Raw genomic sequence first — 20,644 nt, 5'->3', positions numbered from 1 at the left:
CATTAAGTGCTTTATAATCATGATGTCTCTTAAGATGCAAAAATGACTTAGGAAGCTGGTACTATTTGCAATCTTCCATTTTATAGAGGAGGAAATTGAGGCTCAGAGCGGCTAACTAACTTGCTCAGTTTCATAGTGTTAAGAAGACAGAGTTAGGTCACAGCCAGGTCAGTCTGACTCCACAGCTAATGCTGTATGCTGCATCTTGCATCAAGTCTCCATTTGGTTTATTAACTTAAAATAGCAGGAGGGAAAAAGAAGAGTTATCACGAGAACTCAAAGATCAAATGGAAACTGTTGGTTTATAGGTGAAGTAGTATGTACAACTTTTTGGCATATACCTTTAGATATTTAACATTATCTTACTTGGTCAGGGAGGATGATGACTTTTATGTAGACTTCTTAACTGAAGTTAGAAACAGTCTAACAACAGGAAAAACACGTAGTTCAAGTTTGTTTCAGTAATGTATGCATTTATACTGTCTCAGGAGAGGCAGTTCTTCACCTGGGTCATTTCTTCCCTGAAGGCAGCATGGGCCTTAATGTTATTTAGGTTGTATATTAGTGCACGTCCAGTGGTGCCCTCTGGAATAAATATCTGGAATAAATAGTCATTCACAGGCTGAATCCAATCCACAGATGTGTTTTCTTGTGCCCATATAGTGTTCATTTGTTTGTTTTTATTTAATCAACTACCCACACTCAAAAATCGGAACATTTTCCAGGAAATTTTGGATTTCCACCTTATCTTGATAAATAAGAAGAATTACCAAAACTGATCCAAATTCCCAAATGGCAAGTCCTTGGCTGGTACTGAGTTGCAGTTGTCCCCTTTAGACAATTGGAGGGCAAATGCCCTCCATTCAGCCTCAAAGCCGCTTCACCTGCAGACATTCTCTGCCAGGTCCCTTTGGGCATTTAGGTGGCTGCTCTTGATCTAGAGAAAAACCTCATCCACCAACCAGCTTACGCTGATGTGGTCTACTGTGCTGTTTGCACCTCCGCCCTTCTTTTAACATGGTGATGTGAAGGACAGCAGGGACATGGCAAAGAAACCACAATGGTGGCACTATAGACAAAAAGATTGCGTAAGCAAGTGGGTAAATCTCTGAAAGGATTGTTTAAAAGGATTACTAAGCCACTAGGATATAGTTATTTCATTTTGTGAAGAAATAGTCATTTATAGGTGGATTCATCATTTGCATATTTAATAATGCAACATCTAGAGTCAAATGAATTTAAAATTTAGTACAGAATGATTTTCAGTGTCTAATTTCAATCCATATAAATGTATTCTACTTTGAGGTTTTGAACCTCTGTATCAAAAACTTTTCATACAGAAGATATGTGTTTAAGTGTATTTTATATGTTATGTACGTATGAAATAAAATATCAATAGAAAAACTATATGAAACTATATATACCACCATATGATATAAAATTACATATACTCACGTATACTTATATTTACTTATATATGCATATATACATTTATATATGTGTGTGCATATATATGTATATATCCTTCCAAATTATTCTTAATTTAACTTTAAATCACAGTAATATTTTACAACAGAAAATTCTTACCTCAGCCAGAAAAATAACTAAACACCAAATTAACACAAAAATTAAGCTCTTGTGGATAGTAATATATCGAAGGTATGTGTTCCATGTAGTCACTGTTGGTATGCTCTCCACATCATCAAAAAAGCATTCCTGACAAAAAGAATTATGGTTATTACAACGAGACAGTACAGTTTCACACCACTGTTTTGGTTTTATTTTGAATGTGTGGCAGTAAAGGAATATTACTATTTGAAGCTAAGTGAATTTCAACAAACATAAACAACGAGGAATGGCATGCATGATGTCACCCCACAGCCAGTATAATGTCCACTGCAGTAATGCAGCTTTTGAAAAAATGATAAACACTGTACTTCTTCGAAATTCTGAAAGTATACCACTGATTTAACTGTATTATTTTTGAACAATTTTACCATTTTAATGCTTAACAGTGTCACACTTTTTATCAAATAAATGGTATCATCAAACTGAAGCTTCTCAGAACTCTCCTTGATTTAACTTATTTCTTCTGGGGTCCATGTGCAAATAGAGTTTGGAATTTTGCTAGCTATAGAGGTCTTCCAACAGACCTGAAGGCCAACTCATGTTTGTACATTCCTTAGTACCTAGGATTATCTCTCTTGCCAGCTGTGACTTAAGTTACAGACTTCTAACCCTGAGTATATACCCCTAGAAGTCTTTATTTGTCCTTTAATAGACCCATTTCTAAAATCTGAAAATGAGGAATTCCAGATATTCCAAAGGTAAAGGATAGATTTGTATCTTATGGAGTCAACAAAATTCACAGAAGCACTAGAACCTCAAAGAAGGGGTCCTATGAAATCAGAATACAGCACACTGGTTAGGTGTAAAGATTTTTGGAGTCAAATAAACCTGGATTTGAATCTGGACTCCACCATTGACTTCCTAGGAGCTGCGTGAATTTGGGCAGCTGAACTTCTCTAAACTTTAGTTTCCTTGTCTATAAGTGAGGGTAACCATAGGTAACTTCTAGGGTGGGTGGGGACTAAGTATAGGCTGCCTAGCACCAGAAGCAATCAATAAATAGTAACTATTATCAGTCAAGGAGATCATTCTTTATAACTAAATTTATAGGTTCAGGTTTGAGAAATTCATTCAGATTGATACTAAAACAATATACATAAATTATCTTTTAGGAAACCTTTTTAAAATTATAGAAACACTCAAAGGATGTGTTTTAGAGATCACCTATTCTGTTGCCTCATTTTACAAAGGAGGAAATTTTTGTCCAGACATGTTGAATGACTTGTGACTTGCCAAAGTTCACACTGCTCTTAACTGATCTGTGCCATTTAATAGATCAATTCATTACTACCCTGCCTGTTTCACCCAAGGCACTGAAGGTATTTTTCTAGCAAAAAACAAAAAACAAATAAAACCCCTCTTCTTTTACATTCCTTCCTATTTTACGAACAAAAACATTTTATTCTTTAAAATTTAATGTAAAAGACTTTCTATCTGAAGGTTGGTGCTAGTATATACTGAGTTTCACATATCTTTTCTAAAAGAAAATTTTCCAGAAATCCAATGTATAAAGCAAATTTAAAAGATAAAAAAGCCCACAGTAACTAAATTCAGGTGAGACTAATGTATAAACCAGAATGTGAGTTACTGTCAAGAGACTAGATGTTGACAGACCTTATTTAGGGTACCTCTCTACAGAAAGATTTCTTGGTCCCTAAGTAACGAAAGCCATTATTTGTTTATATATTTATTTATACTCCACCTCTTCCTAGAGAGATTTTTAAGTTGGTAATAAAGCGGATTTATAATAATTTATACTTTTTCTAATTTATAATGATTACTATTGGCCTAGTAAAGGACCCAACACTAGCCCTTAAGATAAACCTCATCCTAAACCCATAATTTGAGGAAGTTTTGTTACGTACTTTATATTACATTCCATTCAGTTGCACTCTGAGGGAAAAAAAACACAGAATAATTTATTAAACCACCTAATAATTTATACACACCTTTAAATCGTCTTCATTAATTTCTTCACTTATTTCCAAGCCACTATCTTGAGATAACCGTCTTGAATAGATATCCATTTCAGTTAAGTTCGCCTGAGGGGCCAGTGACATTTTTCGTGTGGATGTCGCTGTCTTTCGGTGAATGCTTTGACCTTGGTTCACTGAGGAGCGGGTCATCAGATTCAAAACAGACTGCCTCCTTCGTCTCTGAAATGTGGGACCAGTGTTGATCACATTGCTTCGAGGCAGGATGGCCTCTCCCTGCTCCGAATCCGGAACTAAGGACAGCCTTCTCTCCAAAGGCTCATCAGAATCTTCTTCAATGCCATTCATTTGTAACGGAGTCTTTTGTACAATTGAAAATTTCCTTATAGAGTTGATTGGATTGAGAATAGAGTTCTTCCTTTTGTCACCAAACTCTCCAGTCTGTTTAAAAGATTGTTTTTTTGTTTCGTTCCAGGAGACAGTAGCATCTCCTTCTAATGAGAAACGCCGTAAAGTCTCAGTTAGGATTGAATTTCTTCTTTCTGCGCTAAACTGGTCGAAAGAATCATATCCCATGAGCTTTGAGCTGAAGTCAGGCCGTAGATTTTGCAATTCAGAAAATGTCCCATAAAAATAGCTGCTACCTTCATGTAAAATTAATATCTTGTCAGCTTTCTTTAAATGTTCCATTTTAGAAGTGACCAAAATCCTAGTTTTGTTGGCCATCAATTTACAGACACAGCTTTAAGAATATAAAAAGATATAAATAAGATCAAATTTGTAAACACTTTATTACAATAGCATATGTATTGCATTTTAACATTTTACTAATACATTCTCATATTATACCTCTACCATACAATGCTATTAATATACTTAATTCTAAAAGTAAATATTCAGTAATGAATTTGGTGCCTTTTGAATTATCATAGCATAAAATACTGTATTATTAGATTATTACAGTATTCTATATTGTAAAGTTGAATGTTAACAAACTTACAGTGAAACTAATTATCTGATATTAAATAAATGTTTGATGAGCAAATTGATTACCCTCTGGGTCTTGTTTTATTCATCTAGAAAATGACGGAATTGTTTGATGCTCTTTAAGATTCCTGGGGGGTCTATATTTCTATGTGTTTTCTAAAGTATCAGAGCTCTCTTGTTCTTTAAATTTTCTATTAATTTCCTTTTACATTTTGAATTGACCACTAATTTAGTTCTCAAGAGCTTATATTAAGACTAATCTGATTTGTTAAAAAACAACAAACCTGAGAATTGGATAACAAATTTGACCCTCCTTTAATACAATTAGAAGTCTACAAGTATATCCTGACTCGAACCATCAAAAGGAAACCAATTTCTTTTAGGCTTTAAAACATTATATACTGTATAAAAAGAGAAATCATTTTGAATTATACTCGAACATACTAACATAACTAGCAAAGTTTATCTTGTAAGAAGTTACTTTTAGTCACAGGGATTATGAAAATAGCATCCTAGGTATTACATTTAACTAAATTCTGAGAAAGCTGCTTCTAAGAATAACACAGCCATTTTATACACACAATACATCTATATCCTCATTGCTTAAAAACTTTATTTCTAGAAGAGTATCATCATAATTCTCCTAACAAACTACTTCATAGTCCATGAAATCACTTTGAACCTTTGAAATGAAGTCATATAACCAATTGTTCCTCCTAGGAACTTCACATACATTGAGCCCTAATGGGACCTCCAATGCAATGCAAATCCTGAGTTCCCTGAGACTGAGGGAGAGGTTCTGAGGGAGGTATTGAGGTAGATGAATACCAGGAGCATTCGCTGACATTAAAACATTCAGCTTGTTTAGTTCCTTAAGAAGTTTACTTTCTAAGGAGGAGATGGAATAAAATACTGACACAAAAAAAAGTAAAAATAAGTATAATAACCAATAAAACAACATAAGATAGGTCACAAGGCAATAATACTGTTAAAATTACCTAGATAGTGATTGCTATAACTGTAGCTATGGAAGAAATTGGTTTGGCATGAGATGGTCAGAAAAGGTTCTAAGGGAAATGATCTTGACTCTTCCCCATGAAGGGAAGACCAGATTTAAGTGTTATGTCACACTGAGTCACAATGGTGGACATATTTCTCAAGGGGTAATATGCAGTTCTATGATGGTATCGTGGTTCTTTCTTGTCTTTTAGCACGTGCATTATGAGTTATTCAGAGAACATACCTTTCAAATATTTCTTTTTCTGTTAAAACATCTAGGTATCCAAAAGGAGAGTCTAATAGGTACAAATCAGCATCTTTGTATACTGCTCTAAAAAAAAAAAAGGAAATTAAATTAGATTTCCTCAATATTTCCAATGTCATTTAGTAGATAATTTCAAGTAACAAAAAGATATGTCATAGATGATTTTTATGGCTTTTCACAACACTCCAAGAATCACAGAAGTGGTTTTGCTAAATGTAAGCGGCATAAACTAGCAAAAGTTACAAACTGAATTACATCATACCATACAATTTAAAATGTTACCTTAAAAAAAAACAAAACCTTTTAATAATAGTATCTATTTAGAGCTAATGGACATGCTATGAGCTGGGAATACAATGGTATAAATTATACAGTCCCTGCCCTTAAAGACGTTGCATTTTGGTGGGGAAACAAAAAAGAAAATAGACTGTTTCAATCCTGTAAAATGTCAGAGACAGCGACTAAATTGCAGCGCTTATGTGAAGATTTTTTTTAAGTTTCTGAGCTCTGCCCGTGGTTCTTTGGTGAGGAAGACTGGCCCTGAGCTAAATCTGTTTTTCCCCCCTTCTCAAAGCCCCAGCACATAGTTGTGTATCCTAGTTGTAAGTCATTCTCATTCTCCTATATGGGACGCCACCACAGCACAGCTTGCTGAACAAAAAAAACATTTTTAATGTTTTTCAGTGTTGACTGCTACCAACAAATGGGTAGCAGTGCTGTTGTGGCTGTATGAGTGATATTGTACTTTGCTCCTTAGAGCCTCAATCTCTGTATCATATTCATAAAAATTCCAAACAAGCAAAGGATGTGTAATTCACCATAAAAATGTATACCCACAATATTTTACTTTTTAAGTTAAAAAAAAATTTCATGAGCAAGTAAATCTTCATTAAGTTGATCTTAGTTATAAGATGAAGATATAGTCCCATATTAATGGAAATGAGATAATTTCTTGATAATATTTAAATTTTTCAGGGGTGGTTGTTAGTAGCACTATCCCTATCCCAACCACATAGGATTCAGTTTTTTAAGTTTAATTCTTGATATTTTCTGTAAAAAGAAAATTGTAATCAATCAACATGTAAGAAAGAAAAGTAATAAAAGCAAACAAATGGAAAAAGTCAAAGTGAAATCTAAAAGAACCTTTGCAGTATAAATTATTGTTGAAGATAACAAGCAAGTGCTATGGGACTATATGATGGACTAAATGAAAATTCATATCTTCTCTTCTCTTTCCTTGTACTATATAGAAAGCCAGAGTTTTCCATTTTTAGTAACCCATATCATAAGGCAAACAAACATACACACACCGGAATAAGGGTATGCATTTTGAAAAAGCCATCGTCTTTACCAGATATGAATATTATGTCATTATCTATAGTTCTTTAAAGGTGATTCTTAACTTGCTAGCTTTAAGACCCCAGGCATTTTTCAATTCCAGAAACAGAATATAAAGAAACAGAGAAACGTCCTCAACTTTTTGCATGCATGATATTTACAGCAAAGGCTCACTGAACCAATAATCAGCTATTCACCTTGCTAAAGAAATCCTTGCTCGCTGACCTCCACTCAGTTGGATTCCACCTTCTCCAAGAACTATATTGTCTTTCTCAGCAAACTTGGAGATGTCCTGTTATCAAAAACAGAAAGTTAGAGAGGAATTGCCAATATGTTGGATCAGAATTTGAAAGCTATATTTTCCTTCAAATGCAATCATATATCAGACTATTGCTTTAACCACAGCAGAAATTTTGAGCACTGCATCTCAGTTATTTCAAATCCACTTAAATTGGTCAAAACATTGTTGAAATTTGATAAATAAATTTTTCTTTAATTTTTAAAATGTCATTTATGATCATTAAATAAGAACTGAGAAACATCAAAAAGTAAAGCATATGTATATTTATGGGTAGGTAAATACATGTGTATATCATCCATAGGCCATTACACAAACCCAAGTGCTATTAACATGTGTGGGGGATCAGAATTGGCCAACTGAAATGGTGTCTCTTTGGCTTGATTATTTTTAAGAACAAAAGACTCTGAAAGAAACTTTGAACTTCCCCCTAACCGCCTAAAAGAATTTAAGATAGAAGGCCTGTCCCGAGGACAGGCCATCACCATAGATAACTCTGGGGTATCGGTAGACAGAGAGGACCTTGCTAAGCTCATCCTTATTGATGTTCTACCAAACATTTTCTTGTCCATTTCCATGTGAATTGCCTTCCTCCTCTTTGAAGTTCACTCCACTACCCCCAACATCTTCCATTGTCTTTAGCTGAAAAAAGCATTTAAGGAAGCAGCCTCTGCCTTTTTGGCCAGTTACTCAGTTTTCCTGGTTCTCTCCCATGTATACACATTATAAAGCTTTGTTTGATTTTCTCCTGCTATTCTGTCTCATGCCAATTTAATTCGTAGTCAAGCCAGAAGGACCCAGTGGGTAAAGGAAATGTTCTTCCTCCCCTACACATGCTAAAGTATACTTCCTTCCAATTTAAATTCATTCTTTTAAAAGGAAATCTCCAAAAATGATAAACCTCCTAATAAAAGAAACTAAAAGAATACCATTCTCATCCCCCTGCAGTATCTAAACATATTCAGTGGGCACCATGAGCACAAGGCAACTCCTTTTCCTACTTCTCTCCCCGACCCACTCATCCACCCACCCACCCAACCAATCAACACAGCCCTTCTTCCTCATCCATCCTTGCACCTCAGTCCTATGTCCTCTCTCCATTCACTCCCTCTCCTGTCACCTCCCTGACACACGTGTCCTGTCATCCTTCCTCCAGTTAATGAACTTCTCTGTGGCAACAACCATGCTAGGCATTGCAAAAGAAGATTAGAATTTATAAGATATAGTCCTTGACTCCCAGTCATTATAAGTCTAACTTGGACAATAAGCCACTATCCTGGAGAATGCTAAATAACATCCCAAAGATTTAATTAACTACTAAAGACAGGTTCTAAAATAGTGCACAATTAATTGGCAATTAATAAATTTAATAATAGATTAATTGGAAAATACAAACAATAGAAGTGTCCATACAATAGATAGAAAATGTTAGAAGGCTTTCTGGAAGAGAGGTTATCTGGCCTGAGACTTGAAGAATGAGAAGAGTTAGATAAATAATACTCTCTCTTTAGTTCAAAAAAGTTCTCTCTCTTTTCTCTTCCCATTCCCATACATCTGCTCTTTTCTTTTGGTTACCACCTTCTTCTTGTCTCTCCCTCTCCTAAAAATACTGTTCCATACTATCTTCTTTTTTCTTTCACAATCCAGAGGCAATCCACCATCTCTCCTTGACCACCTACCACCAACATTATCTATATTTAAATTGTCAAAATAGTTACCTTTGCTATTCATTTGTTTCTGTTATCTAACATGTGAAACTTAAATAGAATTTCATATACAAGACCCTCAACGCACAAAGCAGGTAAATTAATAAGTGATGACTTATGTTAAGAACTATTTGGCAACTCCTATAAACTGGAACCATGCTAGCTACTGCCCCCAAGGAAGTGTTGCTATCAATACTCCAGACCTAAGGTGACCAAAGGCCTGTGACCAAAAGTGCTGACACGTTGGAGGAGATGCAGCAGGACCCAGCAGAGCTGGTTACTCAGGCACTGGAGAAACACAGCATAGAAAGGTCATTGAGATCCACACAGCACTGCAGATGAGGAGGCCCCTCTGTAGTTATGAAACATGTGAAACTAAGTGCTTTGTTTCTTCCCACCGGACTAAATTATTTTGTTCAACTCACAGACTGGGCCACATAGGATTCCATTCAAACAACAAGAACTACAACTAAATTCCACACCCCAGAGTCCAAAATCTTCAGCCTTGCTAAAGGAGCACTTCCAGGAACATCTCTGTCTTTAAGCCTTTACTGAACTGCTCTATACAGCACATCCTCTGCACTTGTTTCGAGCAACGAGCATGACATCTCACATGTGTATTTCTTCTCTCCTGCACCACATTTTCCTCCCCCATATCCCATTCTCTTTTAAAAAATTAAATCTTTGGGGTCGGCCTGGTGGTGTAGCAGTTAAATGCATGCACTCTGCTTCGGTGGCCCAGAGTTCGCTGGTTCGGATCCAGGGAGCGGATCTAACACCACTTATCAGGCCATGCTGTGGCAGGTATCCCACATATAAAAAAGAAGAAGACGGGCACGGATGTTAGGTGAGGGCCAATATTCCTCAAACAAAGGGGGGGAAATTAAATATTTTAGAGGAAAAAAAGAATAATTTTCCTCATATAAATATAGTGAGTGCAGGCTTTTGTAAAGGAGGCAAATTTTCTAATCTTAAAAAACCAGGTTGGTGGAATTATTGGGGTTTCCCTTTTCAAATTTGAATTCAATATAGTATTAGTTAAATCAATTAAAATTTTAAAATATTTAAATTTGGAAATAGTTATCTTAATAGTATGATTATGACACAGTTACACTTAGGGAATGGATAATAGATTTAGAGGTTGCAAAATCCTAGCCCAGTGGAAGAATTTGATAAAGATTTGTGGAAGAAAGGAAGAGAAAAGGAAGGAAGGGAGGGTAATCAAACATTAAGCTATAAAGAAAGGGGTACATATAAGCAATGCAAATGAAGAAAGGTGTACAGCACAGAGAAAGAAAGAAAATAGGGAAAAGAATACATGTCAGAAGCAGACGTAGATATCTGCAGAAAAAACAGGACACTGGCAGACTAAAAGAGACAAGAGGGGGCCAGCCCGGTGGCGCAGCGTTTAAGTTCGCATGTTCCACTTCGGCGGCCTGGGGTTCACCAGTTCGGATCCTGGGTGTGGACATGGCACCGGTTGGCACACCATGCTGTGGTAGGCGTCCCACATGTAAAGTAGAGGAAGATGGGCATGGATGTTAGCTCAGGGCCAGTCTTCCTCAGCAAAAAGAGGAGGACTGGCAGTAGTTAGCTCAGGGCTAATCTTCCTCAAAAAAAAAAAAAAAAGAGACAAGAGAAGTGAAGGGGAAGACAAGAAATGACAGAAGATAACGAACTATCTTCTAGACTTCAGTAAACATGCCTACTGAATTTAAATGTCCAAAGAGTCCAAGCTCAATTTTATTACATTAATATTATTTTCTTAAGACAGAATAAATAAGAAGCTGTTGCAGCCACGTTTCTCTCATAGGAGCCTGTAATATTTATACTCTAAACAAGCCAAGAAAATAGAAGGAGGGAGAAGGGAATTAAAAAATTCTCTTCCTTCTTTCTCATGTGAAACAAAATAGTAGAGAAAGAAATCAGAAGAGCCTCAGGTGAGTCAGGCCTTACACGCTCGGATCGAATGGAACACCATCAAATTCCTCCAAAAATGACCAGATTTTTGGTCTTAGCATTCCTCAAACCCTAACGTGAGACTGGTCTAGGGAAAGGAGAAAAGGCATTAAAAAATGAGGGATCCGAGGAAGGACTTGCTGGCTGGTTTCTTGGTACCAGTTTCGTGTTACTCCATCTGTTTCAGTTGTAACCACAAGCTACTCTGTTTCCTTTTTATTTCCAAAACAGTATTAATTTTGAGCTCCTAAGATAATGTACTCTGCCCCAGTGCCTGGTCTTTTCAGCACTCTCAGTTGTAAGCCATGGCTGCACCCCGGGGGGGAGCCTAGGCCTCCCTGGGATGATGCCTGGTGAGGGACAGCTCATCTTTGGCCCAGGTTAGAGGGAATAGGATTTCTTAGTGTGAAACCTCCCCTCACACCTGAGAGAACCTCCAGGTTGGGTGCTCCTTGGGAAAGTGCCACGAAGAGCTGCATCCAAGTGCCCTGCTCCTGAGTCACTGGTGAGCTAAAATCTGAATTAAGTTGGTGGTGCACGTGCTGAGAGCTGTCGGATGTCATGTAAACCGTGCTTGCAGTGGTTGCTCAATAAGTAACAAAGCTGGAATACTGGAACGGATGGCGCGAGGCCCAGGATTTGAGCACTGGTCTGAAAGCTTATTGTGAAATCTCAGCTCTGACTCAATTTCCCTAACCATAACCTGGGTGAAAGAATAGTTCTTTCATAAAGGGTGCTAAGTAGGAGAATTGAGGAAATGACATTTACAAAGCTATTCCATAAACATAAAAACAATGAAATAAAATGTGATGATCCAAGTGGAATATATTTAATTCTAAAATAAAACTTAAACAAAATAGAAAACATGAGTGCCAACACTGGCCAGAGAGGACAATGACCTGCTTTCTAGCCCTGTCTCCACCACCAACTGGATAAGTAGCTTTGGGCAAGTCTCTTCTGGGCATTAGCTCTCCATCTTTAAAACAGGGATAATAGTATCTTCCTTTAATAGTCATAAAAATTTGAAGTAACTTAAGATAAAGAGCTTGGTCCATAATGTACACTCAAACATTGGTGACTCACAATCACGTAATGAGGTATTTACCAATGATCTGTCTATGGCATTTATTTCCATGTGGCCTTGAGTAGAATGCTTACCTGTTGTGAACTATGCCCACTCTCCTATTAGTGGAAAAGCAGATGCTTATCAAGGCCTGATCACATAGTCTTTATTAGCATATGATTGTAAGAAATGTACAGGCATAATGTATTGAAAAAGCACTGGACTTAGAATCAGGCGGCCTGCATTCAAGTCCTGAGTTTGCATGTCTTTGCCAGATGTATTTTGGTTGAAATTGCTGTGTATGTGATCATGCGGTTTAAAACTAAAACGTCAAAGTTCTTAAGGGTGACACGATATTCCCAGACAAGATCCAGAGTTTCTTCACCACCTTCAAACAATACCACTCCAGAAATGGCTGGTTAATTTTATTTAACACTTAGCCATGCTAAATTGCACTATGATATTTTTATTCATCTTATTATCTTCTCATTATAAAAGAATCAATTTAGGGGGCCGGCCTGGTTGCCCAGTAGTTAAGTTTGGCATTCTCCGCTTCAGTGGCCCAGGTTCAGTTCCTGGCCGTGGACCTACACCACTCCTCAGCAGCCATGCTGTGGCATCGACCCACATGCAAAACAGAGGAAGACTTGCAACAGATGTTAGCTCAGGGTGAATCTTACTCAGCAAAAAATAAAAAGAATCAAGCTGAAGGGTATGCCAGTCCTTTACCTTCTTTTTTTCTGAGAAACTTTTTCTTGTTTTTAGGATAACTAGTATTTGATTTGAAATTTCCACTAGAGTATATTTCAGCAGTAAAAACAAACAAGAAGAATGTTTTTAAATCCCCCCACTTTCTGCTAATTGATAAACATACTACTGAATGAAAAACATCTAGGTAGACCCAGAAATATTTTAGTAATCAACACCACAGGAACCTTCTTGATAAGCAACAGCAGAATACTATAATAAAAAAGTAGGTTGATGCAAGCTGCTTTCAGGCAATTCTGTGCTTGAATTCATTTGCTCACATTTATTTGCAGTCTGGACTAGACTGAACTGGAAGTGTAAGATTTTTGTATTTCAAATATGGCTCCATCAGATGCTATGTGACCTTCCTTGGCATTTGCTCCCAAAAAAAAAAAAAAAAAGTCTACCAATAATACCATTGTACATAAATCATCATGCTTTTGTGATTTTATTTCTATGAGATATATTCCCATGAATGGGATAGCTAGGTCAAATGTATGTGTTTTCTTTATTTTTAAAATGTACTGCCAGATTCCTTTACAAAACAACTTTTAAAAGTTACATTTCCAACAGCAAAATTTAAGAATATCCTTTTACTCACACCACCCCAACAGTTACACAGAGCCACTGGGTCCTCATTCAATTCCACACCCTACAACAGCAGTGTGCGAGGCACATCCCACAGCCACCACAATACCTTACCAAAAAAAATTGGCAAAAGATATGAAGTCAAAATGGCTAACAAACATGAAAATATGTATAATGTCACAAGCAATCAGAGAACCACAAATTAGAGTAATAAAGAGAGATGACTTTTTCTAAATTAGGATGGCAAAAATTCAAGTTTCTGTCAATAACAAGAGCTTTCAAAGGTGTGAGTCAATGGAAACTCTCCTAAATGGCTGGTGGTAGTATAAATTGGTACAGCCACTTTAAAGTGCAGTTTGGCAGTATCTAGCGAAATCAGAAATGTGCATTATATTCTAAGACACTGCAATTTATCTGATAGATACCTACACCAGAGAAACTCTTGCACACGTGCAAAGAGAAATACTCAAAGATTTTCAATACGGTACTGAGTAAAATCTTGAAACAAAGCAAATATTCATCAATATAAGAATGAGTAAATTGTGTGACATATGAGTACAATACAGCAGTTAAGAAGAATGAAATAAATTTCTACATATAAATAGCAAAGCTAGAACTCAAAAAGATAACATGAGCAAAGAAAGAAGTTGAAGAATGATGTATACAAATTATATCATTTATGTAAATTTCAAAACCACACAAACAAAACTATTAAATAGTGTTTGTAGATAATGCAGAGTATCTTTTAAAAGCATGAAAATAAAAGACTTTTGCATCTGAAAAGATTCGATGTTCTGAGTCAATGTATTTGGCCCCCTTTTCTGTATTGAAATCATTTATGAAGAGAAATGTATGAATTTGGATAATTTTAAAAGTATCTCAGAGATTGTAATTAATAGGAAGCTGCTGAGGTTGAAATGAAACAAAAGTGGGGGTAGATTGAAGGGAATTGTGAAAAAGCCCATTATTTTTAGATCAAACACACTAGTAAAACCAATATCCTGCTGTCAATGTGAGTACTTGTTCTGATTACCTAGTTTATTGCTCATTCGTAGATTTCTTTATTACTGTTTGGCTTTTTCTATTTGACAACATAAAACACTTTGTTTCAATGCACTTTTAAACATTTATCTTTGTCGAGTACTAAGGGCACTAAATCTGGTAATATATTTATCTTAAGGGTTGGTTTTCAGCCTTCATAGGAGATTTTCCCTTCTGTGAAAATTATAATCTAAAAAAGAAATTATACCACTTGGTGCTATCACGATTTTAAAAAGCAGCATACGAGTATATGCTGTTTAGAGAAGCCTTGCACACAGAGACAAATTCTATTTCTCTTTACTTGCATTGCAACTTCTCTTGAGTTCCCTTGGAGTTATTCATAAAAATTGCTGAAGGAAAACATTCATTGAAATTAAGATGCTGGGCATGGTTTGATTTCTTATATAAACATTAACTGCTGAGATTTATTTTTTAAACCTAAGTCTTAAAACAAATCAAACATAGCCTTTTTAAAATTGTGATCAATTAATTTTTGTTGAAGAAGACCCTAAAAAACCTTTCTTTGAAGCCGTCCTACTCTGCCCATTTTAATTTTTAATAATATTCTCTGCACAGTTTACCTACAGATAAAATCAAATATCTGGATCATTGGTTCTCAAAGAGTGGTCCCTGGACCAATTATTTCAGAATCACCTGGGGAGCTTATTGAAAAATGCTGCACCTATTCTTACTCGGAAGAATTAGGGCCGAGCCCAGGAATCTGCATTTTAACCTGTGATTATTATGCTTACTCAAATAGATACTTGTTCTTTCGGCTAACTTCCTCTACAACATGCTGGTCAGAAAGGCAAATGCCAACTTCAAAGGATTCTGAGCATTTAATATATTTAGTCTATTTGAGATTGTAAAGTACTTGAAAATATTTAGATAAGGAATACCAGAGAGGATCAAAGTCATGTTATAATAAGTGTGCAATAAAGATTAACTTATTTTATTATTATGAAGTATCTAATATACCCAATATGATGTATGCACTTTTCATACACATGTTTACCATTTTACTTTGTTAAAATACACCTAAATATCATCATCCTAATATTATTCAACTGAGCCAGACACACCAGAAGTTGTTAAAGAGGAATTGGTAATATAAAGCTCATTAACTTTGACCTGAACACACAACAGAGGAATAGTATAAGGTGCTATTATATTGAGAGAGAACAGAACTTTAAAGACAGGGTGGAGTGTTACGTTTAATGATCTTGCGTAATTTTGCAATATTTGCTGAGTACATTTGAGCTTCCTATGACTTTGTAGATAGGAAAATACCATAAACTCTGTTTTATGGCTGCCTTATCACTCTTTAGAACAACCTTGACAATATAGCTGCTTGTGGTAAGGCAGGAGGGTGAGAAGCTTGGGTGGAGGGAACCGTGAACTTTAGAAGTAATGCCATTCAGTAACGCAGTCTTTAACAGTGAATCACTGGACAGTGAGTGCCATTATTATTAATGTTTAATAATTACTAAGCATTTGTACTGTGCTTTATGCACAAGGAAAACGGTCACAAAGGAGGGAGGACAAAAGAAGTGTTGGGGAAACAGAGAGAACAGGTAGGGAGAAGAGAAGAAGGGAAGAAGAGAATGTAAGAAAGCCAAGAGGGTACCGGAAAGAGAAAGAAAGAATGAATTAACCATTTCTGCACATGGCTGTTGTAAATGTGGGTGTGTGATCTTGAGAGTGCTGTGTAGCTCTGTATGATATATATCAAGAGAGGTTAACTTCTACAGCAGGAAAAATACACGAATGAATTTGTAAATTAAAAACCGGAGTTCTGTTTACTAGGAAAGATAATTTGTTGACCTAAGTCAGACTTGATTACAAACAGCTATACGTAGAAATATTGGATAAAGATTGATTCTTGCTAGAAAGCGTAAGTGAGAACTTTTTATCAACTTCAAAAATAAAAGCTTTTCCTTTGCTGAGCTTTGGTGCTGACCAAATTTATAGCAATAAACTCAAATTTCAATATAATTTTTATTGGAGACAACAAAAGCACAAAAAGCACGATTATAATGGATGTTACAGTCTTTTTTTGTCACCAATATTAAACTATTGTTTAATATTCAGATATATATACATATGTATGATTTTATATATGAATTTGCGAGTATACATGTAATTCAGTTCATATCTCTAAGCCTCTTTAGTGTTTATTTCTGTATGCGTGTAGGTCTGTATTTGAATCTCAAAACTAATAACTTGAGCATTTTTCAAGGAAGAGCTGTAAAATGCTGTGATTTAAGGTGTCATTGGATAAGTATTCCCAAGTAAGTAAAGTTAGATAAGATACTTGAAACGAAGAATCTTATTTATCTTATTCTGTCTCTACATTAGACTCATTTATCTACAGATTTCTAGACTCCAGATTTCAGAATCTCCGAAATGACCCTTGAAAATCTAGTTTGTAAAAGCTTTCTAGATGATTTTGATTCAGCTGGTCTAAGAATTGGCATTTAGGAAGCTACTAATTCCATAACTATCTCTTCTAGATGTACCCACCCAAAATGCTGGGACAAATCCAATCCGTGAAAAAAGCACTCCTCTCTCAGTACTTCATTGGCACATTACTGTGTTATCTTGTAGTCGATCCTGCTCTGGAGCTCCGAAAATGTTTCTCAGGTCTCTAATAACTAAGTCTCATGTCTTGTAGCTCCTTAGGAGTTGGGCTTTGATATTCACTCACCCAACACCTCTGAAGTAATCCTACCACGATCCTTCTTCTCTCAAGAGCTGACTTTGAAACACCAGCTGCTCAACTTGCCCTGAGCAGGCTGCCTCCCCTGTGCTGACTGCCCACGTAGTTAGATTTTCATATTTTAAATTAGAGGTTATGAGGCCTGAAGAAGAGATGCTGCCCCCAAGGTGAGAGGAAAAGGAGAAGATAATTTGGGAGCAGATATGAGAAGACATTTCCTGACATTTAAATTTCAAGTGTGTTAGTATGGGTGATTTTCTCAAGATACACTTACCTAGGATTGTGGTAGCTTGACATATCATTTACGTGAAAATAAATATTCTGCAAATACTTTGCAAAACTATGTCATGGGATTCTCATTGCCATTAGTTCACAAGTCTTTGTTATCATAATCTTCTCCTTTACAAATGGCAGAGTTGCAATCTTGACAGTTTAATAATACTGTTACAATCATAGTGAGATTAACTAGCCTAAAGTTATAACTGAAAGTCAGCATGTTCAGTGGATAAGCCATTAGAGTCTAAGACAGTGTTTCTTTTCTAATAGGCAACCACCCTAATAGAGTACAGCAAAAAAAAGATAAGATTTGAATTCTCTTGCTGGTCCCATGAATTATGAGACACACAATCTTCAACGAGTCTCTTGAACTGTCACTTCTTATTGTTCAACAATTGTTCAACAACTTCTTATTGAATAACAATATTCATAAACTTCTAACCACAACATCTCCATTATGCCCCTTGAGTTTGCATATTACACCAGGTAAATCTTCCCAAAATATAGTTTTTATTATGGCATTTCCCTCAATAAAGAAAAGCAACTGTGGAGGATACTGTGGACCCATCTGCTCTCCTCCCAGGGAATTTCCTGCACTCCCACTAAGCACCACATTTCCCAGACTCCTCTGCAGCTAGAGTGCTGTGTGAGAACTGGATTTCACCAGTTAAATAAAACATGAAAGTGAAGTGGAGGATTTTGTCTTTCTGCCTCTTTTGGCTTTTTTTTTTTTAATTGTTGGCAAGTGGGGAGACAGAACCATGATCTGACTGTCCTCTCCCAGTTCAGCTCTCATCATAAACCCCTTCCTTTCCAGACCCAACCTTGCTACACTACCTAACGCTCCCTTAAAATTGCAGTGCTCTCTCTTGGCTCCAGGCCCATTTCATTCCATATCACAGCCACGCAGAACTGACTACAGCTCCTCGGATGTCCAGTGTTCTCCCTTGGCTCCAGGTCTTACACATTCTTTTCTCTTTCTGAAATGTTCTCCCTTTTCTTCTTCACTCAAATGACTCCTAGGCATCCATCATCTCTCACCTTAGATGTCACTTCCTCCAGGGATATCTCACCTGACCTTCTAAGACCAGATTAAGTGCTGCATCACTGTATTCATACAAGGACTCCATAGTAACTGCACTGGCTTTTACTTGTTCATCTCCAATAGAATGAAAGCCCCTTGACGACAGGTATTGTGTCTTGTTCATCAATAATTCCCAGAGTTTGGTGCAGTCTCTAGTTCGATGTTTACACTCACAAATATTTACTAAGTCGATGTGTGTGTGTGTGTGTGTATCTTTTCGCCAAAAATATCTGTAAGTCAAGAATTCGCTGCAGAGAGGGACCCTTGTTATACTTGCAGGCAGCACCCAGAGATCAGAGTGCCTAACATAGTACTATGTCCATAGTAGGAACTCAACAAATATTTGTTGAAATCAGTTTTTTAATTTATTAAATTTGAATCAGGGGTAACTAAATCTTCCAGATAAAAATTAGGTATTATAGATTTAGCTCTGAAAGATATTAATGGTGATACAATTGCTATTTCAAAGGGCTGTTTTGTTTAGAGAACACTTGCACTCGGAATTTTTAGAAAAACCAAGTTTCCCTTTCTAGAATATTACTAAGTTCTAAGGTTCTATTAAAATTAAGTGTAAAATCTTCTTGATCTCGTTTAATTCATCACTACTACAAAATGGAAAACTTCATCAGTGCAGGGTCCAGAATCCTAGTTCTTCAAGATAGATGAAACATCAGGCATATATATAATGATAAAGCATGGCTCTTCCCTTTGGAAAACTTAATGACTTTTTATTTTTTAATATCAAGGCCTGGCTTAAATATCTTAATTTCATTATGTATTCATGAGATAGCCTGGTCCCTAACACTTATGTGAAATTTTTATACTACCGTTCTGTTGACTTGCCCAAATCTTACTAAGAGGGGCAGTCTTAGGGCTATTTTGGTTTTAGAGATGTAGGAACGCTCATTTGCTAAGCTAATAATCAGTTCCAGGATTGTAATCTTAATTCCTAAAACCCAGTTCACACTCTTCAAATTCAGCACATTTTCATTTTCACTGCAAACTCTAGGCAAAGCTGTCACTAGTTAACCAGAAAGTGAGAATTCAATGGACCAATGTACTTAGCACAACAATGCTGACATGTGCTCTCTCAACAGATGTTAGCTAGTATTTATTTTTAAGTTCCAGGGCTCAAATCAAATGAAATAACACTTTAGTTCAGGAAACAATACAGCATTCCTGTTTGGTTCTGGTTCAATAGTTTCATAAAATAAATGTACTTGCTTCATATTACAGTAAATAAATGGCAGTGCTTTCCAACTTATTTAATTACCTATCAGCAGAAAATTACAGGTGGTTCAAGGTACAGCCACTCAGTGTAGTTTATTCTGGTTTAGGGGACATAGTTCAATATGTTTCAAATATCTATTTTCGATGTCCATTACGTCTTGGCTACTATTGAGTGCAAATGTTAATTCCTATGACAGCTTTTTATTTACAGATCTCCCAACTGAACATTCCTGAATTCTCCTACAATGGTGGACTGACCATCCAAAAGTGAAGCCTCTCTCCAATGCAGGTTAGTTTTGGACGGATTTGGAGATCCAGAGGCCAGATTCAAATTTAATTAGTCTTATGGTAACCGCATGATGGAATTTATTTTCCAAAATACTCATAAACTCATTTTTTTGCTTACGTGCCTCCCAAGTTTTTCACACTTCTTGCCAATTTCCCCCAAGTGTTTTTTTTTCTTTTAGTAACTTCTTGCCAACTTCCCTCCCAATTTTTTTCCTAGTGACTTAAATATGAAAACTACCAAGCAGTGATGGAATAGAAAACACAAACAGATTTTACTTCTTCAACTTACACAGTAAATATTTTTATTACAATGCATACATAATGGCTGTCATGACAAATACTTAATGTTAAGACTATTTTGTGGCTAAAAAAGGATCACAACCACTTTGTGGAAACCAATTCCATATCCTAAGCCCCTGACCTCTTCTTACATCCTCAACATCACCTCCCACCATGCACTATTATAAAAACCAATTACTTCTCCAAATCCAGG

General features: G+C 36.2%; 1 protein-coding gene across 3 annotated transcripts in view; it reads right to left on the bottom strand.

Moving 5' to 3' along the window:
- The window catches only part of CFTR (CF transmembrane conductance regulator), a 167,334-nt gene that overhangs the window by 66,240 nt on the left and 80,450 nt on the right, over positions 1 to 20,644 (bottom strand). For all 3 annotated transcript variants that reach the window (XM_070616359.1, XM_008519582.2, XM_070616358.1), the window contains 4 exons: positions 7,350 to 7,444; positions 5,794 to 5,880; positions 3,579 to 4,305; positions 1,588 to 1,716 (listed from right to left, as the gene is read on the bottom strand). In XM_070616359.1, coding sequence (XP_070472460.1) covers positions 1,588 to 1,716; positions 3,579 to 4,305; positions 5,794 to 5,880; positions 7,350 to 7,444 — 1,038 coding nt within the window. The remainder of the gene's footprint in view (positions 1 to 1,587; positions 1,717 to 3,578; positions 4,306 to 5,793; positions 5,881 to 7,349; positions 7,445 to 20,644) is intronic.

The sequence above is a fragment of the Equus przewalskii genome, chromosome 4, assembly GCF_037783145.1.
Source record: "Equus przewalskii isolate Varuska chromosome 4, EquPr2, whole genome shotgun sequence".
Taxonomy (NCBI): Eukaryota; Metazoa; Chordata; class Mammalia; order Perissodactyla; family Equidae; genus Equus; species Equus przewalskii.
This window is presented reverse-complemented; position numbering and strand designations above follow the sequence as displayed.